Raw genomic sequence first — 27600 nt, 5'->3', positions numbered from 1 at the left:
TAAAGTACACGGAAATTCCACTTCTAACTGCTGCTAGCGCACTCCTGACAAGCACACAGCGTGAAATATTTACTTTGTTTTACTTGCTACTTGCTGAAGATCACAAACCGTGACTGATGTCAGGACGCCCAAGTCTCCAGCGGTGTGTATAAAATAAACTAGAACTAGATTATGACGTGAATCACACTGATCCAACACCTTTGATCCACGGAGCCCAGAGCAAATTTGCCTTTTTTTGTTGTTGGCATACCACAATCAGCTACTGCGCTACGTGGAAAGCTGTCCCAAGCTGGCATAAAAACTCACCAATGTGAGCAGTCGTGTAAACTGTCGTGAAGAGCTTTCCGCAGCACTGAATCTTTGTCGTAAATGCCCCAAGTAGCTTGTAGGACTGAATCCAGCAGGCAGTCCCCTGCAGTCCGATTCCAAAGTGCATATAACCTGCTGTCCAAGCGGGTGCCCAGTTCCAGCGACCAGTTAATGATGGGAGATTCCTCTTCTAGCTCTGCAATATGACAGCATCTTAAAAATCTCGCTTGCTTTTGAAGTCTCTGAATCCAAACAGCACATTAACGGCACAATCTCACCGATTTACCCATTTACATTAATAAAATTAATTTTCCCTCATACTACAAATGTAGATGAACTGCTGCAGCTAAAAGAACTTCCCTGGGCTATGTGCTCTCAGGAAAAGGAAAAACACATATGCTAGCCTTAAAGAAACATCACATCAATTGCTTGAGGATTGCTACCAAAGAAGAAAACTGTTCAATTTTCTTTAAAAAGCACGTGACTTGAAGCTGTAAAGCTAACGAGCAAGCTAACAACAGAAGGACACACAATGAGATCCAAAGATGCATTATAAATAATTTCTAAGACTCCATTCTCACTCTGCCTCTTATATAAAATGTGAACGTTAAAATAATTTCAGGGTGGAGATTAACTTGAAAGCATCAAATCTATATTGAAAACAACTTCAGGCAAAAATGCCTTATTTATACATGTACATTTTATTGAAGAGAAATATTTCTCTACTGCCAAGCAAAGAGAAATTCTAGCCGTTCTCAAGAACATTTACCTTTCTGAACATCTCTATCAAGTACTTCATCAAATAACTTCTCTTGGACTGTGGGCGGTAAGTCTTCAATATCTGGAAAAATTGGAAAATAAAAAAGTCACTTAGTGTTACCATAAAAGAGAAATGTCGCCAGTTGATGCTCGGGAGAATTTAACAGCTTTTGCCCTACCATCCCTAATGCCTTTTTGTAAAAACTCATCTTTCAGACCTGTCCTTTGCGATCACAGGCTTCACAGAGCACACTATTTTAAAATGGAGATCTCAGAGTGACCGTCACGCCTCTTACACAGAGAGGATCGTCTCAGCACACGTGGAGTAAGAACAGAATTCTCTGAAGGCAAAAGTGAAGTAGGGGAACCACACTGACATAGAAAAAAAGAGCATTTTCACCCCTACTGTATTTAGGACCGCTTCAACTCAGAGTAGCAGTTTTCCACCTTTCTGGAAGTCCTCCCCTGTCTGGTCTCACCCCGTGGTACTGTTTGCCAGGGGACTTGGTCTCATACAGAAGACCAACTTTCAGGCATTGCATGTAGGCATCAGCAAAATAGTTTAGATAACCCCAACGGTCTGCAGGCCACAGCTTGCAGGTTAGAAGACAGAAAATGAGAAAACTACAGAGCTGGGGCATGCGAAGTGCCAGTGCTAGCAACTGCTCCAAGAGCCTTGCAAACAGAACCTGCAACTATACATCTACATTAAAGAAAGGTGAAGTTGCATAATGGGAAAAACTTTTGTGATTCCTGTATCTTGTCAAACAATCATCACTATTACACCTGCTCAAATTCCAACACATTTATTTTTATAGGGCAAAACTATGTTACGTATCTGCACACGCACATGGACACGTGTAAGGGACTCTATATTGCATAGAAAAGGTAAAGGTATAAAAATAAGCCAGGCTTGCAACCACTTAGCCACAGGAGGTTCCAGACAGAGTTCTCAGTGCTATTGCTTTATAAAAAAAAGACAGATGAATCTAGTGATCAGTAGAATTTACATCTATGTATTTCTTACCTCTGGTAGTACTTCTATTCAAGGAAAACTGCTAATGAAAATTTAAAAGAAAAACAAAAACTAATAATTATTGGTTTTGTTTGGTTTGTTAATGGGCAAGCTGTTGAATAGCATTGCCTTGATATCAGAGTACCTCCAAGTACTGAAAAAGTGTTACTGCTATAATCAGTACATATCTAAGAAGTGGCTCTGGGCCTTACAGGAAAGGACTGAAAACTAACATAGTTATGGGAAAAATCCTATGAGAGCCCAGAAACATCTGAGCTCCCATTTTTACACAGCCTTTCCTTACATGACTCAACTTTTCTTCCATTTCCTCACGTCAGAAGAGGATAACTTCACAAGAATGATGTACAGAAATCAAAATACACATCCAAAACAACTCTCAACTAGCTTACAGGAACAAATCAAACAGCCAAAAAACCCAACCACCCAGCAGCAAGAAGAATTTCACAGCTACCTGCAGGTAACGTAAACGTCACAAGGTCAGTCAGAAAATAGCAAGCGAAGTCTCCCTTCCGCTGATGAAGAGACGCAGCGATTTCGCGACGAATTTGTTCTGTGACCTCTGGACACACCATGGCAGGAATGCACTTCGCTGCATGCTGTGACACCTGGAACACAACAGTTACTGCACTCAGGTTGTTTCTAGTTAGGTGTGAAGACTTGGAGTCATCTCCATCAAGGAAAAGTTTTTTTTGTGTTTTTTTTTGTTTGTTTGTTTTTTAATAAGTGCTGCACTGAAGGTATAAACATTAGTACTCTGAAGGATAAAATACAGTTACTCTCAATGAATTAATGTCTCATTTAGAGCGTACCTGATAGCACAACTGGCTAAAAATCTCTTTAAATCAATGAACTGAATTAACAGATGACTTCTTCCAGTAGAAATAAGAAAGCGAGAAAAGCAACAGATAATAAATATACCTCAAAATCTATACGTGAGCCCTGACTACATTTAACATTACAATTCATTACCATAGCAGAGTTTCCTACTGAGAAGCTTCCCCAAAGTTATTAGTGTAAGACACATTTATCTGGATTCTACCTAGAGGCAGAAGGAACTCATACAGTGATACAGGGCAAGTGACATCGGGGTGACACTGGGTATTTAAAGAAATCTTTAGAAGATATTTTCTCTAATTAATACCCTAGCAAAGGGAGGTATCACTGTGGCTCAAGTAGTGCCAGACATTTTCAGACTCTTAAGTATTTCTAAGAACTGATATTCTTAGAAATTTTTCTGTTTTTGTTTTTCAGCAAATTAACTTTATCAACGCAGAAAACTATATGAGCTGCACAAAAAGTCCTGGTATTAGTCACATGTAAGTATGTGCCCATCAAGACTTTAGGTCCATTTGTCTTGCTTCATCTGCTCTGTTTAATTACTCAACTCTACACATTCCACCATCCTCATGCCCTTCTTCTGAGGCAGGCTGCTTTCCTCATGAACACATGCTTCAGAATTGCATTACACATCAAAACAGGGAGGGCAGCAGGCAGAATAAAGGAGGGGCAACAGCAGAATACAATTTTGTCTTTGATCAGGTGAGAAACTAAGTCAGAGAATGAAGAAACCAAGAAACAGAACAATAGCCGTGGGCCTCCTACGAGGGAAAGGTGGACCATGGGCTAAGATCACCAGAAGGAAGGTGCTCCAGAGAAAAAAAAACAAGGAACTGGAACATGCCAGAGCAAGGAGGCAGAGGAACCAACTAGTCTAGGCAACAGTGAAGAGTGGAAAAATGGAGTAATTTTGCAAAGCAAGGTATTTGCTCCCAGGAATCCCAGGGAGGAAAGAAAGGAGCACTTCGTTGCCAGGTAGACTTATTCATTAACAAAACTCAGAAAAAATTAAGCTGCCATTGATCTCAGAGCTCTGCCTTCGGGGCATTTCCTCTCCCCCACCCAAGGCACAGGAAGCCACACAATAGCTAGCAGCTTCCACGCCGGTGAGGTCAGGACACGTGCCACGACTGCACCTTTTAATAGGCGAGCTGAGCGTCCTCGAGACCACCAGACCCAGACAGTTTTTAAGTAAAATTGCTTCTCAGGGAGAAACATCCAAGAGCAAAAAGGCGCAAGGCAGCAGCTCACATCCTCGAACAACGGCAGCGTCTATCTGCTGGCACATCACCTTCCAGGTCCCTGGCTGCACACAACGGCCCCGTTACAGCAGGTTCCCGTTTGCTCTGTGCAGCAGCCCACGTAACTCACCTCCGTGAGCAGGATGGCGAGCATGTCCTGCCTCTGGAAGCGGATCGCCAGGTGCACGAGCGTGTACCCCACGTCAAAAGCCGAGGGACGATTCAGCAGGCGTACTTCATCTGCGGTAAGCTGGCGGGCAATGTCTCCTCCTGACGACTTGTAAGCTTCCACAGCAGCTAAATCACCTTCTACCACTCCTGGAGGGGGAGTAAACAATTGGAAATCAATGCGTTGTAGAGAGCAAACAGGCTGCTCTGGATCAAACCCTTATGGAATAGTTTGCTTCGACATAGTCTAATGCAGACCTAACACACAAAAATCAATTGAATATCAAGAAACTTGCAAATGATCTTTTTTTCCCGAAGGGAAATGAGAAAAAAAGTATCTATATTTAAACTTACCTTGCCTTCTAGGCTCTTTCTACTACCCAAAATAGTTGGGAGATATGGCTATCAAGAGGTGCTAAGGACCCTTGTGCCAGGAAGCAGCTAGCAGAACACACTCGCTATCGTTTCATTTGATCAGCAGCACTGACAGAAGGTCGTTCATTCACAGTACAGAGGTGACTTTATTGTATCTTCCCCTGCTCACTTATCTTAAAAACAAACCAACAGATCTAAGAAGTCAAACACTTAATGTGGTTTTTGAAATAAGCCTTTTTTCCCCCCTTCCAAGTATGGTTTAGGATAGCGTTGGAAGGGGACACAGTACAGGTTTCTCTTCAGCTCATGGTAACTTACAGTTACCACTCAGTTCTTCCCTTTGAGAGTAATGATATAAAGAATAATTCAACAGAGAATTAAAGATAAACCACACCCACAGACACACAATGTGGTAGTTTCTAAAGCAAGATAAGGAAAAAAACCCAAAATTTTCTGCAGGCCCCAGCAATCTAACTCGTGTGCCACACTCATATCAAGACCATTCATGCTGAACGCATTCCTTGGCTGCAATTATCAGGACCCATCATCTACAAGGTGTGGTGGAATCGTCTCTAACAGCATCAACTCCGGTATCAGACTTTATCGTTGAGCGATTTTGAAATTAAGATCTTGTTTTAGATAGCATTACGTTGTTTTCTTGTGGGGCATGAGCTGAAGAAGCAGAACCTTGAAGCCATTTTTAATGAGCAAGAAACGAACACTTCCAACTCACCGCTAAGAACCCCAATCTGCAGCAGCTCACAAGCAGAGCACAGACCCCAAAAACAATTAGAGGACCACACCAGGGGATATATGGCCAACACAACCGCGCTCCCGTTACATTTCCACTTCTGGGTGGATGTGAGGCATGCTCAGGGAGAAGGTTCGGGTCTGTCAGTGCACACTGCGTTCATCCCAAGGATGCCACCTGCAGCACTGCACTTCCACACAGATCTCGAAGTCACACAGCTTCTCACGACTGATTTTCTTACGAGGAATTACACAGTGGCTTCGGCTCAAGATCACCGGTTAGCAAACAGCCAAGGAACCACAGGGAAAGAAGAATCCTGATGGAAGAGCAGGCTCTCTGCTGCCTCACGACACCCTTTGTGTTGTTCTACTGAGTTAGGGACAACATCTGGCTAAAGCTTAGCAGTCACTTTGTACCCATATATGTTGAATACATCAAAATTAAAAGAATCAAACACCCCATGTGATCCCAAATGGTGACAGATCAGACCCCAAAATTCCCAGCAGTTGCAGTGCACCAGGCTGCCCAGTGCACACTGCAGCACAGCACACACTGACAGCCCTCAGACAACGCCCGGGCAATTTGGATTTGTCATTATTCCCCTTAAACCCCCCCCGGAGAGCCGCTACAGCAGCTTCCTACCATCAGGCCTCAGCAGGGACTGATGCTGGGAGGCATCAGAGGTTTTGCAATGCCTTCAAGCACTCACTGCAAGCTGCAACAAGGCCCTAAATCCGTGACATGTGCTGCACGTGGGACTGCCAGTTCCTGCAGTCTATTCCCCAGCCTTGCAGTACTTGGCATTCCCAGAAGTTCCTTCCATCTCCTAGAATTAATTACTGAAGTTACGTAAGTTTTCATTTGAAGAGCACGTTTCCAAATCTCACTGGTGGGATTTCAGCTAATGACAATACAGACGTGACAAACGGGCAAGCAACACATGCTGCCTAGACCTTATCTTTAAAATTGAGACTGTAGATGTGCTTTAGGGATGGGGCTGGCAATGCTGAGAGTTAAATAACAGTGAAGGTGCCCTAAAGGATGCATCAAGCAGCTCCCTTTTACCACAAATTGATGCAAACTTGCTTCTGGATGCACCGTGAGGTGTGCCCTAGCTCTGCTGTAGCAGACTCCCAGCAGATGAACTCAAGGCACACAGAATCAAACCATACTGGGCTTGTTTTGCACACTCTGTCTCCTTATAAGAAGTTTGCAAACCTGCTGCGTGCTGTAATGCCTGGTGCTCATCTGCACCACAATACTCCGAGTGTCACTACAGCACTGCCTCTTCTGTGGTCACCACAAGCCTCTTCAGCCCAAATCTCTCTCTTCCTACCCAAATATCTCCCCCGTTTGAGCTCCTTCAAATGTGTTTTTGTTGACAAGGGGAGGCACATTCCTGGGGCTTTGATTCCTATCGGATGGATGGATGGATGATAGCCTCCAATTCAATGCTTTATTTCAAGACAGCTCAACAAAACGCTATTTACAAGCAACATTTCTGCAGTGTTTACCGCTGCCATAATTCACTACGTTTCCTAAACCACGAGTGCCTGATTAGCTAAACAAGCAGCCTTTGAATCGTGTCCCGACACAGCCCGTGCCAGCTGGATGGCTCCCCGCGGACACCCACCGCATTCCTCGCGCTGGGGAAATGTCAGAGGAAGAGTGGCATTTGCCTCCAGATTGTTCACATTGCATCCCCCGTGCGCAGGGCTGCGGCTGGGGCACAGCTCGGATTGTTTACACCAGCTCCAGAGGGATCCTTACACCTCCGGGGACGCTCCTGAGCCACAGCGAGGGGAGTTTTTCCTTTAAGGTGCGTTCCAGAAGCGCGTTCCCTTGCACAACCCAAGGTTTTTTCTTCCACTAGTAAAGCCCGAGCTCTTGCAGACACACAACCTGTGTTCCCATAAGACAACAGCCCTTTTTCAAAAACCTTCTTAATCTCCCAGTTTAAAAAATATTAATTACCCACTAACGACTGTTTGCACAAGGCTGCTCCTGCTAGAACCGTTACAACATCTCCATCAGATAGCAGCTGTTATCTCTGCTCGGGTTTAATAACCCTGTAATTAGGCTAGTTGCAAAAACTACAACTACTGCAGCTAGGACACTATTACATTTATCCTTCAGAAAATGTAAATATTTGCAAGGTTTAGTGCAGCTAAGCAAACCTGGAAACACACGACAGCTTACCAGCTACCTACACAGCCAAATCCTACTGGCCTTAATTGCACAGTCTCCATGATTTCAAAGCCACCAGGTGTAAAGCTCCCAAAGAAAACACCGTGCAGCAGCCTTGATTTACTTGGCCCTTTCTGGAGTACGCACTCTTGCACAGGCAGCTGAGAGGGACAAAACTGGGCAGAACTGGAACACGGGGGCAGGACGGGGAACCACCAGCTCCTCCGACAGCCCCCAGGCTTAAATTCACAGGGAAAGACTGAAGGCAAGCAAGGACAGAGAATATTAACCCCCACTTCAACCACGCTTGCTGTCATTTTCCTTACAGACACCGTGGGTCAGGCAGCAACGGGCTGCAGCAGGCTCCTGACCCCAAAAGCTGTAAAACACCACCCCATAAGAGGCACACATGCAGGCACAACGGCGCAGGCACTCTCAGTCTTTGAAGAGGCTGAACAGGATTAAGCTGAAATGAAATAAACCAACGTAAAGACAAGGAAAATCCCCACCATACCTGCTTGAATAAATACAGCTTTGCTGCTAAATTAATGGAAAAGCGTGAGCAAGGCTTTGGGGTCAGATAAAATACCTGAACAACAACATGAAAATGGGAGCTTTTTGAATCAATGAACCCGTTGCATTTCTTAGCTCCTCAAGCTCTGCAACTTGCATCTACTTAAAAATAGGCAGCTTCCAAGAAGGCAGCTACCTCAGCCTGGATGCCAACCAGTGCCTGATGTTCTCCTTTCTGCAAGCAGCCCCTGCACCTACACGTTACGCACACAGCGTGTCCCCAGCACGTTATCACAAGGCAGAGCAGAGCACACGTGAAGACCTGCTGGAGGAGCTCCCTGTGCCCTCTCCTGCCTGTCAGATGTCTCCAACCCCCAGCTGCACCGACGGCCGACCACTTGCTTGCACAGTTGTACCCTAAACAGAGGCAGCACGGAGAAGTATGAATGATTTTTTAAAGTTAGCTATTGGTTGTTTCCAGGGCAAATGACCATTCTTGATCATTGCTCAGGTATCTTTAGCATAAAACATCACTGAGCCTTTAAAAGAAAGAGTCAAGAGGCCAAAGGAAAAATTCCCTGCTGTGCTGGCCCTGGTTAATCACCTGTGGGTGACTGACTCACGCTCACTTCCCCCAGACACGTCAGGAGAGCCTGAAGTGACCCCAGGAAGGAGTCACACACGGCCTTCCCTGCACCTGTTTCCACCCATACGCTTCCCACTCCCTCATTACGGCTCTGACAAACCCCCAGCAGGGTTCAGGGGACGAGGAAACTGCTCTGGGTTTGTTAAGCAGCAACCCGAGAACCGCCCCCCACTGAAACAGCCCTCAGTCCAACTTAGCAAGCTTGGTTTGCATCAGCAGCAATGCTTTCCAGGCGCCCTGCACCAAACACACATGGAAAGAAGACAGCAAGGAGCAGCTCGGAGCACCACCTGGGTGGCAGTGCCAGCTGGGAGCAGGGACATCGGGCCCTCCAGGCTGCTCTCTCCTTCCCCACTAGGCTGGTGGATGCTTGGGTAAGACACCTGGCACTGCCTCCGAAAATATGAGAGAGGGACGGGAAAAAAATAAGAAAGTTGACAAAGGCAAAGCTAAGCAGGCACACGCTGGAATATCAGGAATGTGCACGCAGTCCTTTTAAGGACGCACGGCAAAACAAGATTCATTACAGATCGCTCCAAATATTTGGGGTTTGTTTAGGAAACATACTCCTCGTTGTTTCTCTCAGACACAGAGGAGGAACGCACGCCGCGTTGATTTTGGAGACGCCATCTGCAGCAGAAAGCCTGGCCCACGATGGAAGCCACCTTACTGACCTCAGCTGGGAAAGCAAAGCACTTCTGCAGCAGTTCAGATGCAGGAGCAGAAGAGAATGGAAAAGGAGAAGAAATACAGCTTACCCTCAACCTGTGAGCTACAGTTCAAGCTCAGGAGTGAACCACGCACCCCGAAAACCCCCAGAAGTGCCCTGCAGCACCCACACTCTGCCAGTGCCACTGCGAGGCCAGCCCTGAAGCACCACACCCCAACCTCTACAGGTACTGGGGCTGAGACCATCCTAATACTATTTTGCAACTGTGTTTGCCTAAAAACTGACAAGCATTCAGCTCAGCTCAAAATTCACAGCAGCTCCCCAGCTGGCTGGCAAACAATAAGTTATTAAGCCACAACAACTCGGTTGATTTGGCTGGTAGGAACATGTGCTTCAGGCCAAACTGTCCAAGCAAGATTCGAGTTGTTTTAAACACATCGGACCAAGACAACAAAACAACCAGCACGACTGTGGCTCGCTGCTCTTCGAATTACTGAGCTGGTGCACCCCTCCCACACAGATGTGCTCCGCAAAGCATCCAGAGAGCCCAGCACACAAGATGCGGCGAAGCTTTAAGTGGTCCTTCCTAAGGTAACTCCTGCTGCCAGCAAAATGAAATTCTGAAATTAAGGACTCATTATTAACAGCTTTGGTTGCCTTTTTTTTTTTTTTTTTTTTTTTTGACTTTTCTAACTTAAAGTAGAGTAAATTTAAGTTACAGAGAGGAATCCATGAACTCTTCCAGCAGAACAGTCGTGAGATTCAGCACACACAGCTCCACCTGAACCACAGCTTTCTCACCAAGTTACCAGGACACCTCCGAGATACCTTCAAACTACTTTCATTTGAGGAGAACCAACTTGCTATTGCCTTACAGAATTTATACAGTTTTAAATTTCACATGCAAACTTATCAGCACAAGCAACTTTAAACATAGATAGGTTCACAATCTGAAATAGAGGATTACCACCATGGCCACATTAAGTCTGAAAAGGCAAGATATTTTCAGTAACACTGGAATATAAAAAAAAAAAAAATCACTATTGAAGAAGCAGAGGAAAAAAGCCCTAATAGGTAATACAACTGCTATTAGAATTCAAGAGAGATGCTTGGCAGTCACAGGAATGACCTCCACCAATTGATCTCGGGTATTTAGTAACTTCTAAAGTGTCACACAGAATTTCAGTTGCTTCACTTCAGAAGAAAAAGGCTCTGGGTGTCTGCTAACATGTCAGAAGCTTAAGGTACCAGGAAACCTCGCTATTTTCCCCAAATGAAGTGTGTCTGAAGCTACTTACGCAACCAAAAAAAAACCAAAAAGCTATGAAGTGACTTCATGAAACCCTGCGGAACAGCACGAGACATACCAGCAATGCTACAGTTCCAAATGAAGAGTTTTACACTAAAAATAGTGGCGGATTTCAAGTGTTTAATCCGCGGGTATGCTGGGGCAAGAGGTATCTGCTTCTGGGAAGTTACAGCACAAAAGTTAACTCACAAGGTCAATAACTGGAGAAAACCCTGCTCTCACATGTCTCTGCTCTTTAACAGCACTGGGAGAATTATCCAGAATCTCCTTAGGAACGCACTACAACATAAAACAAAATTGCATTTGAATTTTTTTGAAGCAGTTGCCTAGAAAAATACTTTCAGAAAGCCTGTAAACATTTACACCACAGTATCTGTATTAACACAACATTATTACTGTCAAGGTCAGTATTACACATGCAGTTTCTTGGAGCTACATATTTTGGTGTTATTTTTAACATCTGACAGAGCATCTTGTACTGTTGTGAGCTCTACACTGTTTACAAATACTCCCAAGCTGCAGCTGCTGCTTCTACTAGCGTAGCTTGCAAAGAGAAGAGTGATTTCAAATACCCAGTAAAGGTTTTTTTCCCTTTTAAATACAATACTGTATGTACTACAGCGTTCTCTAGATTGGTTTTGTAGTTTTCTCTACTTTTGGACTACACAGCAGAACAACAGCATTTTGGTATGAGGATATTTATTCCAACAAAAGGGCAAAACCGCCCACACATAGCTGCAAAACATCTAACCCTGCTCAGCTTCTGGATGAACTCTGCACTCTCCATCAGCAGGTGTTGTTTCAGGTTTACTCTTAAAAATTAAAAGGCAGATATTAACAAAACTGTTTCAAAACCCAATGCCAAGTTTACTCTTAAATCCTCACTCTCCCCAAACACCCAACCGCTAGGCTAACAGCAGAAGGTAGCAATGAACAACTTACCCACGCAAGCGTTTAGAAACAGCCAGTCAGTCTTTTTCATTCTATTTTTTATTTGCTTTAGCTTTTTGAAGTCAACTTCAAGCTCTTCCTTGCTGCCAACAGCTCCGGCCAGTTCGATTCTTTGGAAGTCCATTTTCACGTCGGATTCGCGTTTGGTTGTAGGTGGAGATCTTCTTTGGCTATTCCCACTACTACAGCTCCCCCTCCACCGAGCTCTGTCTTGCTCGTTTATGATTGAAGAAGCCTCGTCGGTGTCTGCCAGTTCTATTGCTTCGATGTTGTTAGGTCTGGGATGATCACACACAACGCATTTCCTGGCCTTCGCCCAGTTTTCGTATGTACAAACAGAACAAGTCCAGTGCTGAGCCCTTGTGTTCAGTTTATTCCTGTCATTATACTCCTCGCACGGGTCAACAGAAAAAGGAACCGGTCTTGAACCAGACCCTGAAGACTGAGGGGACTCCGTGGGACTCCTGGTCCTACGTTGAGACAAGCACTGAGTACATCTGATCGCTCTGGGCCAGTTCAAGTACGTGCACATGTGGCACGACCATTTATTTGCACTTTCCATACTGTACGATGATTTAACCCTCGGTCTTGCACTAGAATCTGGACATATCAAAGGGCTACTCCCTCCTTCGGTGCTTGTAGGGTCCCAGTCTCGACCAATATCACTCGAGCCACTTTTAAATGGATCTTCCGTGATAATTGTTCCACTAGGTCTCTGAGCACGACACATGGTGCATTTGATTGCAGATGGCCAATTTTCGTACGTACAATACTCACAAGCCCATTTAATTCCACGCTCTGTCATCGTGCACTTCTTGAAATGAACTGCGTCAGGCAGAAAGCTAAACGATCAGAAGGCATCGTTAGTACCTAATTGCACACGAGCTCTGCTTCCAAAAACAATCTCAAAAGATGAAGTGTAACCCACTTGATGTGGGCTGCACCAAAAAGCATGAAAGTTAAGCCAGGCGAGGGGACAACCTTGATCTTCTTGAGAGTATTAGGACGCTGTGTAGGGGCTGTGAGAAGGGCAAAACTTGAGCTAAATGACTAATGCTCGAGCCACTTAGAAGCCAAATTTGGGATTTCCTACTGTGGGAAAGAAAATTCAGTCCCTCATTTCAGGAATTTGTTAAGTTTGGACAGAGGCTTCCAGAAATATTCAGAAAAGAGATATTAAGCGTGGACATTAATTAGATATTAAAGAGATATTAATAGTGGAACAGAGGCCAGTAAGGCTGCAGAAACAGGTCACAAGCATTAAACTACTGAAATAAAACTCGATATGAATGCAGCAATACAGGAAAAAATGACACAAAGGCTAAGATGCGCACAGCAAGTCATCACAGGACTGGAAGGAAGAGTACCAGGTAGGCAGTTATACCAGTAAGCAGTTCTTTTGGATCAGCAAGCTGTAGGAGTTTACAAAAAAAGGCACACGCTTGACTTTTTTTAAACACAGGCTTAACCAAGACCAGGCCTTGATTCCACACCACTCACAGCAGATGTGTTGTGAGGTTAAAGGAACACTCACAAGCAAGCTCGAGCTGTGCGTGCTGAGCAGCCAACGCAGTGCTCCCATTCTACAATCCAGATTTCAATCCCATTCCAACTCACTTTTTCTCTAATGAAGAGGAGAGTCCGTCTTCATGCTGGCTCAGACCTTTTCCTCAGATTGCCAAAGACGAAGGATGACACTAAGCAGATAACTATTCCTGTAAACAAAATGAAAACAGACTCATTATAGGTTTCCTCCTGGACCTGAGTAACCAGAAAGTTAATTATTAAATGCCACACCTACTCTGATCACAATTTACGTGTTTAAACTCAGCCATGGCCTGCTAATACTAACATACAGACCGGCTAAAATAAATCAATGTTTGAAAAGAACACAAGCAATCAGTTGAGAACTCAATGCAAGCAACATCAAAGTCACCCCAAAACATCCCTGAGCACTCAGTGGAAACCGAAACTGAGGATGGGGAGGAAAAAATTCTCAATTGCTGCCAGTTGGTATAGAGGTCAAATGGGGTAAAGACTAAGGCAGGCAGATAAAGGATAAGTAGAAAAAAAGTACATTGTCTATCTCCTCTTATTATAGCATTGTTTCCCGACATATAGCCCTCCTTTATATGTTATTATGATGCACACAGAGCTGTTCAAAAAAAAAAAAAAAGCTTGTCTTATCAGCTGACTGATGGCTCTCACGTTCATCACACCCAAACTCTCTTGGTTAATAAAAACACCCAGAATCCAGTACCACAAAACCTTAAGAGAAGCTGCAAATCAGGATCAAATCCTGATCTGGACTAAACCCCAGTTTACACCTTTCTCCCATTAGGAGATGCTTTACACGTGAGCCCAGTCTTCACGGCGATGCCTTCACCAACACCCTGACCTTAAACGGCCGCTCTGATTTATCAGCCTCAGGCTGCCACGGAAAGCCACAGGGGTGCCCTTTTCCCCCAACTATTCTTCTCGCTGCCTCCCTTCTGTGGATCCCAGCAGGCAGCAGTTTTTTCCAGCAGCTCAGCCCTGCTCTCTGCACCAGATCAGGTGGCATCGCGTGGCCAGGAGAGGACAGGCCGAGCCTTTTCTCAACCCATATTTCTGGCTCAGGAAGGCAGGCGAGCAGTCAGGAACCCACAGAGCTTTTTCCAGAAAGCTTGGGCTCTACCATGACTTGTTTGAGCTGCCTGCAGAGCACTCCCCTCCCACCCATACATTATAAAACTGTGTCAGGCTAGGGAATGTGCTGCGAAGGCAGCTCGGCTTCCTACTGCTTCCCCTCCGTGACTTGCTCAGAAAAATTCAGGCCCACTCTAAGAGAGGAAAAGAAAAATGAAAAAAGGAGGAGCAAGGTCATACTGGGGTCCCCATATCTGTACAAGGGTAAGGGTCATGTAACGAGAACATGAGGTCAATGCCTTAAAAGACTTCTCAGAAACTTGTAGGAAAAAGAAATGTGTGTTTCTCTGTTCTAGAAAAGAAATTAAGGCTTTGCCAAAGCAATTCCGAAACGTGAGCGTGCTTAATGACAGATTTACCTAATCCACTTGGTCAAGGGTTTCCCCACCACCACCGTTCGTGGAACACACTTGTTAATGGCTTTAACGTTTAAGTAAGTTTATTGCCTGTGTGAGCAACAAAGCTCAGAGACAGGAATGTTTTATGGTTCTAAAGACGGCTGAAGGCGCTTTTCAGAAACGAGTATGAAGCAGCATGCTGCCGGTGCACCTGCACTAGAGCACTTTGAAGAAAGACACAGCACTTCCATGCAGCAGTTTTTTGGGTTTCCATCTGGGTGAGCCCCAGCAGCACGCCCATGCCAAGACCACCAGCGCCATCGGATTTATTCCTGTTACTCATGGCCGGCAGGCACCACGCGGTTCCAACACTGGCACATTTTTTCAGAATGACTTCTTCACCACTCTGTCTTCAAGTAAACTCGCTGCTTTGGATTCTGCACGGAGGAGTCGAATCATGCAGCACCTCCTCTGGCACAGAGGGAGCGCAGCAGTGGCCGAGAGGCGCAGGTGTGTGCCTCGATGTCCGAAAAGCACGAGCAGGCAAGAAATTAAAACCTGCAGAACTCCAAGCAAGTACCAATTGATCAGTATACAGGAAGCGTGCTAAATGCATTCTGGACAGACTACTGGAATAGTTCAGTACATTAAAGAGGACAACATTAAATTATTATTAAATCAAATGGCAAACAAAAAACTCACAGCACTGACAGACTGCCTTTTTATTAAATAAGGCCAGTCAGAAAAGGTCACTTTTAAGAAACAATCAGAAAATTTTGCTTTGTTTCAAGAACGCTCCTGTTTTAAGTGTATGGGACAACACAAAGTGGCATGCAGGAACTGGAAAAAAAAAAGTCAAGTCTTAAAAACACATTAAGGCAGGATGGACCTGTATCTCCATGACATAAGTCAACTATTCATGGCATCCAGAAGTAAATTCTCCTCTGGCTCAGACAGGGACCGAAGCAGGACCCCGTGCCACAGATGACAGAGCCCCTGCCCACCGGCCGGCCCCGTGAGCCCTGCCTGCACCACAGGCTCCTCGCTGGGGGGCTCGTCAGAGCCCAGTGCTGCTGGCAGAAGCCCTGTGTGACCGTACCAACAGATCAGTGCTCCCACCTGCGCTCGTTTTGCTCCTGGTGATGACTTCCACAGAAAGCTAGCCTTGCTCTGCACTTACAGGTAAAACGCACCGAGCAGCCCCACGCCAACGGAGCTGCCGTTACACTCCTAAAAGCAAACCTGCGTTTATTTTGGTTTCAGAGCTCCGTGAAGCAACTTGTTTGGGAAACCACACACACACCACTCCTCTAATCCAACGCCGAATCTAGTAACTCAACAGCTTACGAGTGCAGATGTAACACCTTCCACACATCAACCACAAGAAGGAGCGGGCAGAAGCAGGGCTGCAAGTCTAAGCAAGAGATCAAAGGGCACTTTCGCTGACAGGATTCTTCGTGCGCTCTGAAACGTGGCGTTTGAATGCAGGTCTGCTGAGAAAGAGCCTCACTGACAGCTGTCGTTGTTGACTAACAGCTGGATAATGTTGCTGTGAAGTTTGTACATAAATATGTGCTCACAGGGGATGGACAAAGCCCTCAGAAGAACTGCCTGTGATTAACACCACACAGTCTGACACACTTACACAAACACTCCCCCTTTTACGTCACTGCCTCAAGTTCTTTTTCAGTTACCTGTAAAAAAAAAAAAAAATTGTCATAGTTCCTAGAAAGCTGAAGTTGAGATCTTATCTGTGTATAAATCCGGTTAAAGCTGTTGAGGGCAAACATGCTAAAGCCAAATACCTGGGCCATCATCACACGTGGTTATGACAAAACGTGTCGGTCTGAACTCCGACAGCTGTGCCTGGCTTTGTCGTGTACAGCCACAGAGCACACCGAGGGGCACACGACGAATTTGAGCCAGAAGCTCACAAGGGGAAAGGACCCGGTGGTTCTGACTTACAACAGGACATTCACAAACACTGCTGCTCCGCTGCGCGCTCCAGCAGGGGAATCTTCTCAAAGCCCGCAGCAACCTGTACCAAAGGCCTCTTCGAACAAAAAAACTTGCCAATTTTTTTTTTAAATGCAGCCAGGAGGAAGGTCTGGAGGATTAAACACAGCTGTACATAAGCTTCAATCAAGAAGACAATATGTTCCTTTTTCAAACATGTAAATTGAAGCTCAACAGATCACTATATTAGAAAGAAAAAAACCTCTGAACCTGCCCGAGCTTCTATAGCTTAAAGGAAGGAACAATAGGTGCCGTTGTAGTCCCTGCAAAATTACATTTAAAAAAAAAAAATGTCCTTGCCAACAGGCTAACCAAATGAGATCAGTATTGAACCTGGAAGCTCAGCAATCAAGGCAATGACTATATATTATACCAAAGAACAAAAGAATTACTGCAAAGTCACAAATGCAGAAGCATTTTCTGTATCAGGCTGGATACGCTCGGAACAAGGACTGCAATAGGTAAGCATGGTTTGTTCCGGTTGTTAGGGCAGCTCTTTAAAAAAAGAAAGGACATTGTCCCAAACAGATCAGCTAAAAGGAAAAAAAAAGCCTTGCACAGAACACGCACTGGCCAGCCATGGCACAGGCAGCAGGACCTGGCCTGCAGCTCCCCCAGCACGATGCCAGCCACAAAGCACGAGGCAGGGACTCAGGCACCCTACAGACTGCGCCCATCCTCGTCCCCACGAGGGCACCGCTTTGGGAGCACGCAGGGACAGCCCCGGCTCTCCAAGCACTGGAGCTACTCAGTCGCTCCCAAAGGAGGAAGAACGCCGCTGTCCTCAGAGGCATCAGCGAGGCAAAACGGGCACAAACCTCACTTCTGTTGAGCAACACCAAATCCTCGCCACTTAAGTGATGCCATCTGTAAAGCACATCAGTGGTGGAGAAAAAAAGAAAATGCTTGGGTTATAACTGAGTAACTATTTACAATTTAGCATATAAAAACTGAAGAAAAACGAGTTTTAACAGACAATGCTGTCACCAAATATTCTGAGCTGCAGACCTGAGCTATGACCTCAGCCTCACCCCTTTTCATCTACTCCTACAAGCACGCGGTTGCAATCCAGAAGACGTGACCTTATGCAAACAAACCTGCTACCAGAAACGCAGCTCTTTTGACCAAAACAAGTTCTGAAATGCTGTGACTTCATGAAAACTTTTAGGTCTGTTCACCAAGCGAATGCTGACAAGCTTCACTTACAGCTACATCAAAACAAACGCAGTGTTTGGTCGGATTCACATCTCATTGACAAACACCTCAAGCCTACCTTATTAGACATTTACCGTATTCAGAAAAAAAACACTCCAACTTCGCTGCATCTTTTCAGTATTCTAGGCACACTTCCCATCCAACTCTTGCCATTTCAAATAAACCTTGAAGCCCAACTCCCTGTAAGCAAGAGAATTTAGCATGAGGTGACGCCTCCTCCTGCAAATGCAGTAAGAAGTCAGGCAGCTGGGAAATTACCCATCTGCAGAGGCTGCTGAAACACAGGAGGGGAAAGGGAACTTTAGGTTCAGATGTAAACCCAGCTACACACAGGCTCTTCTGCAGGCACAGGAACGCTGTGCCAGCCCTAACAGATGTGTGGCAACGCCACGCACTCGCTCTTCTTGCTTTTTTTATCGAGGTTTACCCCCAAAGCACTTTGTGCTCCCGGGCTGTGCAGTTAACCCTGCCGTAGGGTTTACAGAGTAAACGTTCCCATTGCATTTGTTACTGAACTCCAATGGTCAGAGCAGGCATCCCTCTGATAAATTTGTGACTAAATGCTAGGAAAGCACTCACTGCTGAAAACAAGCTCTAAGAGACAGGAGCAGTGCCTCAACTCAGCGCTCTCACGTTCCAGGAGTTACATCTTGCTTTGCTTGGTTTTGGTGGTGGTTTGGGGCAATGCACGCGTGCTTTTCTGGTTTCTTTTTTTTTTTTAAATCTCAGTTAACAACCTTTTAAATGAGATGTTGCCACACATTAGGAGGGACTAAATACAACTCTTACTCAGAAACCAATACCATTTGGTGAAAGGCGAGTAAGCAGCTCAACAGTTACATAACACACGGCATCTCCCCCGTCACACTAATCAAAACCAAGCAAGCAGACTCAAAATAATGAGCTCCAACAGAAAACTAACAGAAATCCAGCCATCGGCATTTAAAGCATCCCATCACCACAAACAGGCGGCAGCTGAATATGGACCCAAGATGTACAAATACAACAAATATCCGTGATAAAAAAAAGGCAGTCTTAAAAATTGTTGCTTTACAATGCTTGCATCTGACGACGCACAAGCTGAACAAGAGGCTTCTTTCTAAAAAGTGAGGTCGAATACAGAAAGCTGGTTTATCTGTGTTTAGACTATACGCCTAAAACATGAGGCTCGTATTTTTGTTTAGATCTCAGCCACCCCTGCACAAGATGAGGAAAAGCAGATGTCACGCTCCGAACAAAAACACGCTGCGGAGTCAGACATCAAAACTCAAAGACACTTAAACCTGTCCAGCAACCGAGGAATACTCTATTAAAATTTGTACTTCTGACATTCAGTTCTAGTAATTATCCTCTGGACCTCCCTAATAGTGGCTGACCATAAATTAGATCATGGCTAGATGCAGACATTCACCATTTGGCGGAGAAAAACCATCTGCCTCCAAATGAGAGAAGGAAACGCGCTCTCAGCATCGGCCATTGTGTAGCTTCCTCCTAATTAATGGCAAGCCACTCTCACATTCAGCCAGGGACTGTCTTTGGTACACGCATTTGCAATTGGGCTATTTTTTAAGGCTTCAAGTTCTAGCACAAAAAAGCACACAAGCCGCGCTCGCTGTTTTATCCAGCTCCTCTTAAGATATTGGCTAGACTGCAAGGTGTCAGAGGAAGACCAAAGAGTTCTAACATCACAGCACGCATCAAACTTTAAAAGGAAGTCAGATGTTGTTATTAAGCATTAGCAATCCTTTTTTTTGCTCAAACAAATCAAGCAAGATATTCAGCTGCTGCAAAATTTCAGAGGCAGAGCCCCAAAGCCCCCTGCTTTCGGGGAGTGGGAGGTGAGGGTGGGAGTAACTTGCTGCCGGAGATAATTCTCAGCAGCCTTCCCCAAGTAAATCCTTCACAGCCCGCAAGGTGACAATTATTTTTATCCCTGCCAAGCTGCAGAGGTCAAAAATAGGTAAACAGCCCAGGGGGCCTTCCCAGTGCTTCAGCGTGATACAAGTCAGCTTCTTGATGAGCACAGGGGAAGGGGAAGCCTCCGTAGCCAAAACCAAAGCCCCCAGGCCCATCTGGCAGCAGGCACCTAAATGACAACCAGATGCTGCTGAGACACCTCTACAAACCAACCCTGATTCCCTCAGCAGTCTGAAAGAAAAACTGGAGGGCTGGCATGACAACGAGCCCATCGATACTCCCCAGCCCGTGAAATCACACACGACCCAGACCTGCAGGTGGAAGCTGCTCCAGAAAAACACCCAGGCCTCAGCTCCCTGCACAGACACTCTCCACCCTTGGATAACAGGGAGAAGAATGGAGATGAGAAATACTTCCAAGCCCGTCCGTCTGGAAGAAGTCAGCATTAACGCACTTACGGTCCTTCTAACCACAAGAGATTCTCTCATGAACCCACAATCACCCTCACCAGTTTTTGTTTTTTAGAATTATTCACACTTATCAGACCTATGAGTCATTTCTCTCCCCAGAACCCAACCGACCACGGCCCAAAAGCTTCACGGTTTTCAAATGAATGCACCTAAAAAAAGTACGTGCAACTTCACAAAGCCGCTAGATGACTACTCGATGGCAGCAGTTCTAAACTGCTGAAAACAAAACAGAGCACTCACGCTTATTTTTCTTTCCAGAGTCACGTAAACCATGGCCGGGACAGTTTTCATGTTCTAGATCTTGAAAAGAAACTGGCGAAGCCCCAACAAGACTTCAAGGTTTCTCAAAATCTCTGAGCTCCCCATTAAATCAGACCTTTCTGTTTCATTGGAAGCCACTCAAGAACAGATGCAAAATCGAACCAAAGAACCAGAGGACAGGATTCCTAAGCCTTAGGATTCGCTGACAAAACAATGGCAAGCACAACCCACATAAATGTCACTGCACGCTGCCTGCTAGCATCGCAGGGGGAGTTCTGGCCTCTTCACTCCCCGGTGCCGGTTTCAGGAAGCACTGCTCTTCTCGCTCACAACAGGCCCAGCCCTGCAGCCCCCTGAAACGGGAGTTTCACACCCGGTACCCAGTCTGTACCCAGCCCTCATTTCTTCCAAGGGTTTTCGGCTCAGTTTTGAGTTAAGGCTTAAAGACAGATGTAAATTCTGTGCCTTCCCCAGCATTCGTCTCAGAAGTACCAGCTTTTGTTATCCTTGTCCCAACAAGCAGGGCAGATACGTAAGTTTACACTCAAATAACCAAAGAAAAAAAAAAAAGCCAGCTTATTTATGCCTGCTGTGTAGAAGAAGCAGCAGAGAGCTGCAAACTTGTCTGTTTTGTAGACAAGATGCTCTGCACACACCAGGAACTCCTCCACTCGTCCCAGCGCATTACACTTCCCGTGTTCTTTGATTAAAAATAAATAAAACCTACAACTGCTTCTTCCTTCTCGAGCCAAGGTCAACCCCTCTTGAAGAGGGTTCTTTAAACTTCACTCATCCCCTACTCCACTCCCTCCAGACCTCTTCCTCTCTGGTCTGCACCGAAACAAGTTTTTGTACAAATGGGACAGTGGCATAGAAAATAAAAAAAGGGGGGTTTGAAAAGTGGTGGGTAGAAAAAAATTGCAGTTTGACTACAGAGCTTCCACCTGCCTGTGCCACAGAAGAAGGAAAAAGGAAATAATTCAAATTATTACACACTAATTGTTGCTCTGAAGTATTTGCTGTTAGACACCGAAGGGGTGAGTCCTATTATTAACCTCGCATTTCAACAAAGTTCCAGAAGAATCAACTTACACACGTACAGAGCCTGTGCTTCAGCAGCTGATGACCCAAACACAAATAAACCCCCCCCCCAAGTTGACAAGTCTCACAGTCCAGGAAAATACCTGAATTACAAACAGCTTCTATCTTCTGATTAAGATCTGAGACATCTTCTTTTTACGGTATAGCAAATTCCATTCAACTGACACTGCGGAGCTGCAATGACCTGTTCCTGGACTGATGTTACCGAGCTATGCCATCTGACAGGGGAAGCAGTAAGCTCTTCATGAGCTGTGTTTAAAAAAAATAAATAGGTCTCTTTCCAACTCTTCCTCATTCCCCTATTCATCTGTAGTACTACTTTAAAAAAAAATTAAATTAAGAACTGTGTTACGGTCCAGCCAGCCATTTCCAGCTGCCAAAGTGAAGTTTAGTTCCATTTTAGTAACAGAGACTGGAATTGTAATTCTTACGGTCAAAATGAGGATTACTCACTGACACAAACGTTGACCAGCTCAAACTAACCCAATCTCCACAGAAGATGGCACGTGGTGGTGAGGGATGCACTGATCTCAAGTCCCACATAATCTCATCCCTGACACTGCAAAGGGAAACCTCGCCACCAAAGTCACTGCCACGTGAAGGAGGCAGCACACTGGGGTGCCCAAACACACATTTATTTGACCAAATGCATTAAAACAGCTTCCCATGCAATCAGCAAAGTATTTTCTACTTCCATTTCTGACTTATTTGTGGATCTACCCTGCAAAGAACACCGAGCACGGATGGTATTTCCCACCCCCCAGGAATTTACACGTTAAATGACGTAGTATTAAAATGGCCACACATGAGCCTAAATACAACTAAAAATGCCTTGACCAATTTTAACTAGTCTCCAATTTGAGCCATGCCTCTGCGATGAATCCCACTGATGCTTCTACGCCGCTCAGCATTCCAATTTAATTAATACTTTTAATTATACTTCTGAGAAAATGCTAATGGATACAACTCCACAACAACAGATTACAGCCTCATCAGTCATCTCCATCCGCCTGCCTTCCTTTAAGCAGCCTAAAAAAAATAAAAAATAAAGGCAACAACTTCTTTCTTCTTCAAGAGGAATACACCACAGAGCTCAGGTTTCCCAAATCCTACAAAGTGCAATGCATCCAGAAGGAAGTTTCGATGCTCTGACGGGCTGCAGTCAGAGGTGATCTTTACATAGGGATGTGTGCTGAGACACCAGTGCGGGACGGGCTTAGGAAGGAGGCAAATAAGAGACTTCCTGAACGCTTCCTGCTGCTTACCTGTGCTCCCCTCCCTAGTTAACCGCTTTGGGAAACAACAATTGCCATCACAGACCTATTCTGCAGTCACCAAGGACAAAAACACCGGATTTTGCTTCTGGTTTTGCTCCTCGAGCGAGACAGATCCCTTTTAAGCTCCCGTTAGGGCGTTCTGCTGGCAACAACACACACTTTAAAGACTGAAAGCCTGGGAGAGGAGGTGAGGGCAGCGCACAGCACACATTTCCCCCACCCACGCTGCAGATCCCCCCCTGCCCTCACCCCACGCTCACACACAGCCCCCCCAGCGGGGCACACGGAGCCTGCCCCAGCCCCTGGGCCCCCCCCCGGCCATTCCAGGGGAACTTTTCCCCATTGTGAGGCCGGGAAGCTCCGTGTGCCCCCCCCATAACCCCCCAAATCCCCCCAAAATCCCCCTCAGGGGCTCACCTCAGGGGCCGTGTCCCGGCGCAGGCCGTGGCGGTGGCGGCGGGGCGCTGAGGCGCGGGTCAGCCCCCCCCCCCCCCCTCTCCTTCTCGCTCCCTGAACTTTCTTCAACGAGAGAGGGGAAAAAAACGGCTGGGGCTCAGCAGAAAAGAATAAAATAAAATAAAAATAAAATATTCTGAGGCAACGCGCGCAGCGAGGATAAATTAAATAAAATAAAATCCCGCTCTGAGGCAGCCCGCGCCGCCGCCACAGGCACCCGGGGGGAAGGGGGGGGGGGGGGGGGGCGCCCCCCACCCACTAGAAATCACCAAAAACCAGCCAAATTTTAAATAAAACAGCAAAAAGCCCCCCCGGGGGATGGAAACAGCCCCGGCCTGCGGCTGCACAGCCCCCGGGCCCCCTCCCCGAGCCTCAGGGGGGGCTCCGCGGGGCCGGCCCGGCCGCAGCCCCTTCCCCTTCCCCTCCCTTCCCCTCCCTCCCTTCCCCTCGCCTCAGCGCCCCTCAGCCTCACCTCGCCCCGCCGCCCCCGCCGCCCCCCCCCCGCTCACGCCATGGTCTCTCCCAGCGCGGCGGGCGGCCGCGGCGGCGGGCGGTGCCACTCCGGGGACGGGGGGGGGGGGAAAGGTGGGAAAAGGACGGAACGAATAAGGGGGGGGTGAAGGGGGGGGGGGGGGGCAGCCCCCGCCGGGCCTCCTCTAATGGCGGCGGCCCGGAGCAAAATAACCCCCCCCTGCGGCCCAGCGCGTCAGCCCGGCCTGCCCGCCGAGCCCCGCGCTCATTGGTGCGCCGCGCCGCGCCGCCCGGCCCCTCCGCCAATCGGCGCGCGGCTCTTTGGGGAGAACGGGTGATGTCATCCCCGCCGCTGGGGCCGCCTCCAGGGCGGGCGGGCAGTGTGGGGGGGAAGCCCCGCCCCCCTCCCACAGCCCCGCCCCCCTCCGCAGCCCCCTCATGGCGCCTGAGGGGGGGGGGGCTCTTGGGACATGGCGGCGTCGCCGGTGTTAAAAAAGCCCCACAAAGTCAGCAGCCCCTACACCAGTGTCCCCACGGAGCCGTGTCCCCAAGCACCACGTCCAACCCCTCCCTGAACACCCCCAGGGACGGTGCCGCCACCACCTCCCTGGGCAACCCGTCCCAATGCCTCATCCTGAGGAGAAATGGCTCCTCATTACAAACCTGGGGAAGAAAGGGCACCCCGCGACCCATGGCTGCTTCGTCAGGCCCCAAGCCGCCCATTGGTCATATTCCCTCACTTTCTGCTCATATTCGCTCACTTTCTGCTCACTCTCAGTCTTCCTCGGGTCGCTATTGCAATGTCTCTGACAGAACAAAACCGCCTTACTTGCCCACATCTCAGCTCTTGGGTCTTGCATCACTTGCTACCTAACTGCTTTTCCACCCCAGTTCCTCCTGTATGTTTCACTCTTCCACATACTTTCACCACTTTTATTTCCATGGTTGCGTGCAATGCCCTATTCCCAGCCAAGGCAATCAAGACGACCCCATTACCTAGCTAATCGCTAATCCCTCAGGCTCCGGTTTTCACGGGGAAACCCATCCCTTCTGACCAGCCAGATCCATTCCTTTTTGTTCAACAAAAGTAAAGGAACAAAAAGCAGAGTAAAGGAAAAACACCCACTGTGTTCTAGCAGACCGGCGATGCCTCATGCTAGAGAAAATGTCTTTGTCCAGCAGACAAACATCTACAGCTGGAGTCAGGATGAGTAAAATGTAATTATTTATGGAGACAGAAATAGAAATTTGTCTCCATTTACAATTAAATCAGTTCCCTGTACACATCACAAAACTGTCGGGGGGTGCGGGGTGGGGATAACATGATTCATCTCTCCCAGATTTGTTATTTACTAAAATCTCTTTCTGTCTCCACAGAACAAGTTGGGCCCTGGTCTGCATTTTAGGAAATATACCAACAATTACATATATTTAGCGACAGAAAGGATCGGGACAACTTATTTTCTTTCACACGCCCACATAGAAGATCCAGATGAGCTCGGAGAAGTCATGTAAAAGGAGTGCTTCAGAAATCATGCCATCTCTGGGCTTAAAAATAATTCAGAATATGTATCCCTTGCTCTCGGCATCTAGGCAAGGCGATGGAAAAGCAGTCATCTCAGGCAACAACAAATGGTGGGGTAAATTGTCAAAGCTGCCCCAGAAGTGCAACAATGGGAAATTTGCAGAAATAGCGGTTATAGATCAGACCGCAAAGAGATGAGAAAATAGAATAAATAGTTTTGGAGAATGTGTCAGTTCAGATTCTTCCAGAATATTTCGTGAGGTGTCAGGAAAGCATTGGATGATCATGAAAAGAAACTTTAAACAAAACACAGCGCATTGCAGCACGTTAGGAGCATGTGATATACTTTCACAGCACAGAAAAGACCTCCCATGAACCTAGGCTTGTATCACTTCAAAAACTTCTGTTGTGTGGGTAAGAAAAACTTATGGTCAACTGAAAGATATCCAAGAATTCGAGAGAATTCAAATGATTTTCGTATCTGCATAGTTATTCTGCAGAGCTGAGACACTCCAAGTCATGAAATAGGTGACCCTGTATTATAGGAAAGCAAACACACGTGGTAGAATTGGATTTGAAAAAGTTACCAGAATTGTTCATTTCCAAAGTGAATCTTAGCAGTATCTCCAAACCACAGGGCATTTTTAATGTCGGCAGTGTTATTCCTAAGACCAGGTCTCTGGCTTTATCTCAAAAATTGCTGGCATGTTCCAGCAGGTTTTCTTTGCAGGAATTCACCATTTCTTCTAGACTTGAACAATAAAATACAATAGGAATGACTGCTCAGTGGTTTAGAACATTGATATTTACATGCACATTTCATCCAATCACACCTTTCAGGCTTCTGATTTTGAGAAGAATCAAAATCTACATGACTTGATAACCCAGTGCTCAATAGGTTTGGTATCTGACCACCTTTTTCTTTTATAAATGTCAGAAAGACAATTCTATATTTGTTAGAGGTAGCAGAAATTGTAAGTAGGTACTAATTTCCTATATTCCACCCCAAATTTTAATCTTATTCCGCCAATTTAAGGGCAGATTTTAACTCTCTAGGAGTGAGTTTGGAACATTCATACCAGCTTGACAGCTTAATATGTTATTTTGGGAACTTTGGGGAGTGTTTTTTTTTAAATATGTTATTTTGGGAGCTTTGCAGAGTTGAATCCACTCATACCTTGGAGATTATGCGCCTTCATTAACCAGCTGCATAAGAACTGGAGCTGCCCTCTAGCTCAGAAAAAGCCCTTAGCAAAACTCTATGCCTCCATTCACAAGGAAAAACGTAACTTGTGTATGTATTTCTACCAGGATTTCTTCAAATATCCTTAATCCATGTTGCTGTGATGCCTGCTGCTTTCTCCCCACCTTCCTCAGCTCTCCAATTTCCTTTCTTTCCTCCCAGCTCCTCCGGAACGAGAAGGAGCTGCTTCTTGGCTCTGGCACCACTCAGAAAAGAATTGATAACAGATTTTGGAGCAGCAGCAGCAGCACCGGTGCGGCAGCCAGCCCCCCAAAGCAGGAACCCTATGTGCCTCTGAGGTGTGAGCCTTGCCGGCAGCCAGCTAGGCAGATGGCTTGGAAGTTCCCTTCCTTTCCCTCAAAGAATTTATAAATTTAGGATTTTTCAGAACAACCAAGACTTGCAAATTGTCTTTGCCTCCTATTAAACACCCTGCAGCACGCTGCCTTCCAAGACGCCCCGTTTCTTTTGTCCTGATGCTCGTTGTTAGCAAGGTTCCTTCCCTCAACTCTCCCTGACGTTTCTCTTCTGATTCACCCTGCTCAGAACCGAGCAAATGATAGCAAAAGCTATAATTAGAACCGAAGCACTGAAACATTTCACAGTAGCATTTCTCTAGCTGTTGCATACAATAGCTGGGGGATTCGGTTCAGCAAAATCATGCTTCAGGTAGCCAGAAAGCCAAATGCCAAATTATTTTGCGCTGGCACGGGTTCTTTTTGTGCTGCAGCAGAATTTTCTCGCTCTGAGTGTAAAGATTACCTCCAGTTAGTGATGGATAAGTGCAGATCTCTCTCTTATGCAATTCTCTTTCCCCCGGTAACTCCTCGCTCCCGGGCAGAGCGCGGGCTCCCATTAGGCAATTCCTGC

The 27600-nt window shown here is 46.3% G+C and overlaps 1 protein-coding gene across 1 annotated transcript in view; it reads right to left on the bottom strand.

Moving 5' to 3' along the window:
• ZRANB1 (zinc finger RANBP2-type containing 1) overlaps positions 1–23614 on the bottom strand; it is a 31923-nt gene extending 8309 nt beyond the window's left edge. The window contains exons 1-7 of the mRNA XM_032190729.1: positions 23453–23614; positions 13370–13467; positions 11744–12594; positions 4313–4500; positions 2556–2709; positions 1079–1150; positions 307–505 (exon numbers count right to left, since the gene is read on the bottom strand). Coding sequence (XP_032046620.1) covers positions 307–505; positions 1079–1150; positions 2556–2709; positions 4313–4500; positions 11744–12557 — 1427 coding nt within the window. The 5' untranslated portion in view covers positions 12558–12594; positions 13370–13467; positions 23453–23614. The remainder of the gene's footprint in view (positions 1–306; positions 506–1078; positions 1151–2555; positions 2710–4312; positions 4501–11743; positions 12595–13369; positions 13468–23452) is intronic.
• Positions 23615–27600: the final 3986 nt, after the last annotated feature.

This window comes from Aythya fuligula, chromosome 7 (genome assembly GCF_009819795.1).
Source record: "Aythya fuligula isolate bAytFul2 chromosome 7, bAytFul2.pri, whole genome shotgun sequence".
NCBI classification, from domain to species: Eukaryota; Metazoa; Chordata; class Aves; order Anseriformes; family Anatidae; genus Aythya; species Aythya fuligula.
Note: the sequence above shows the minus strand (reverse complement) of the source record. Positions and strands in the feature narration are given on the sequence as shown.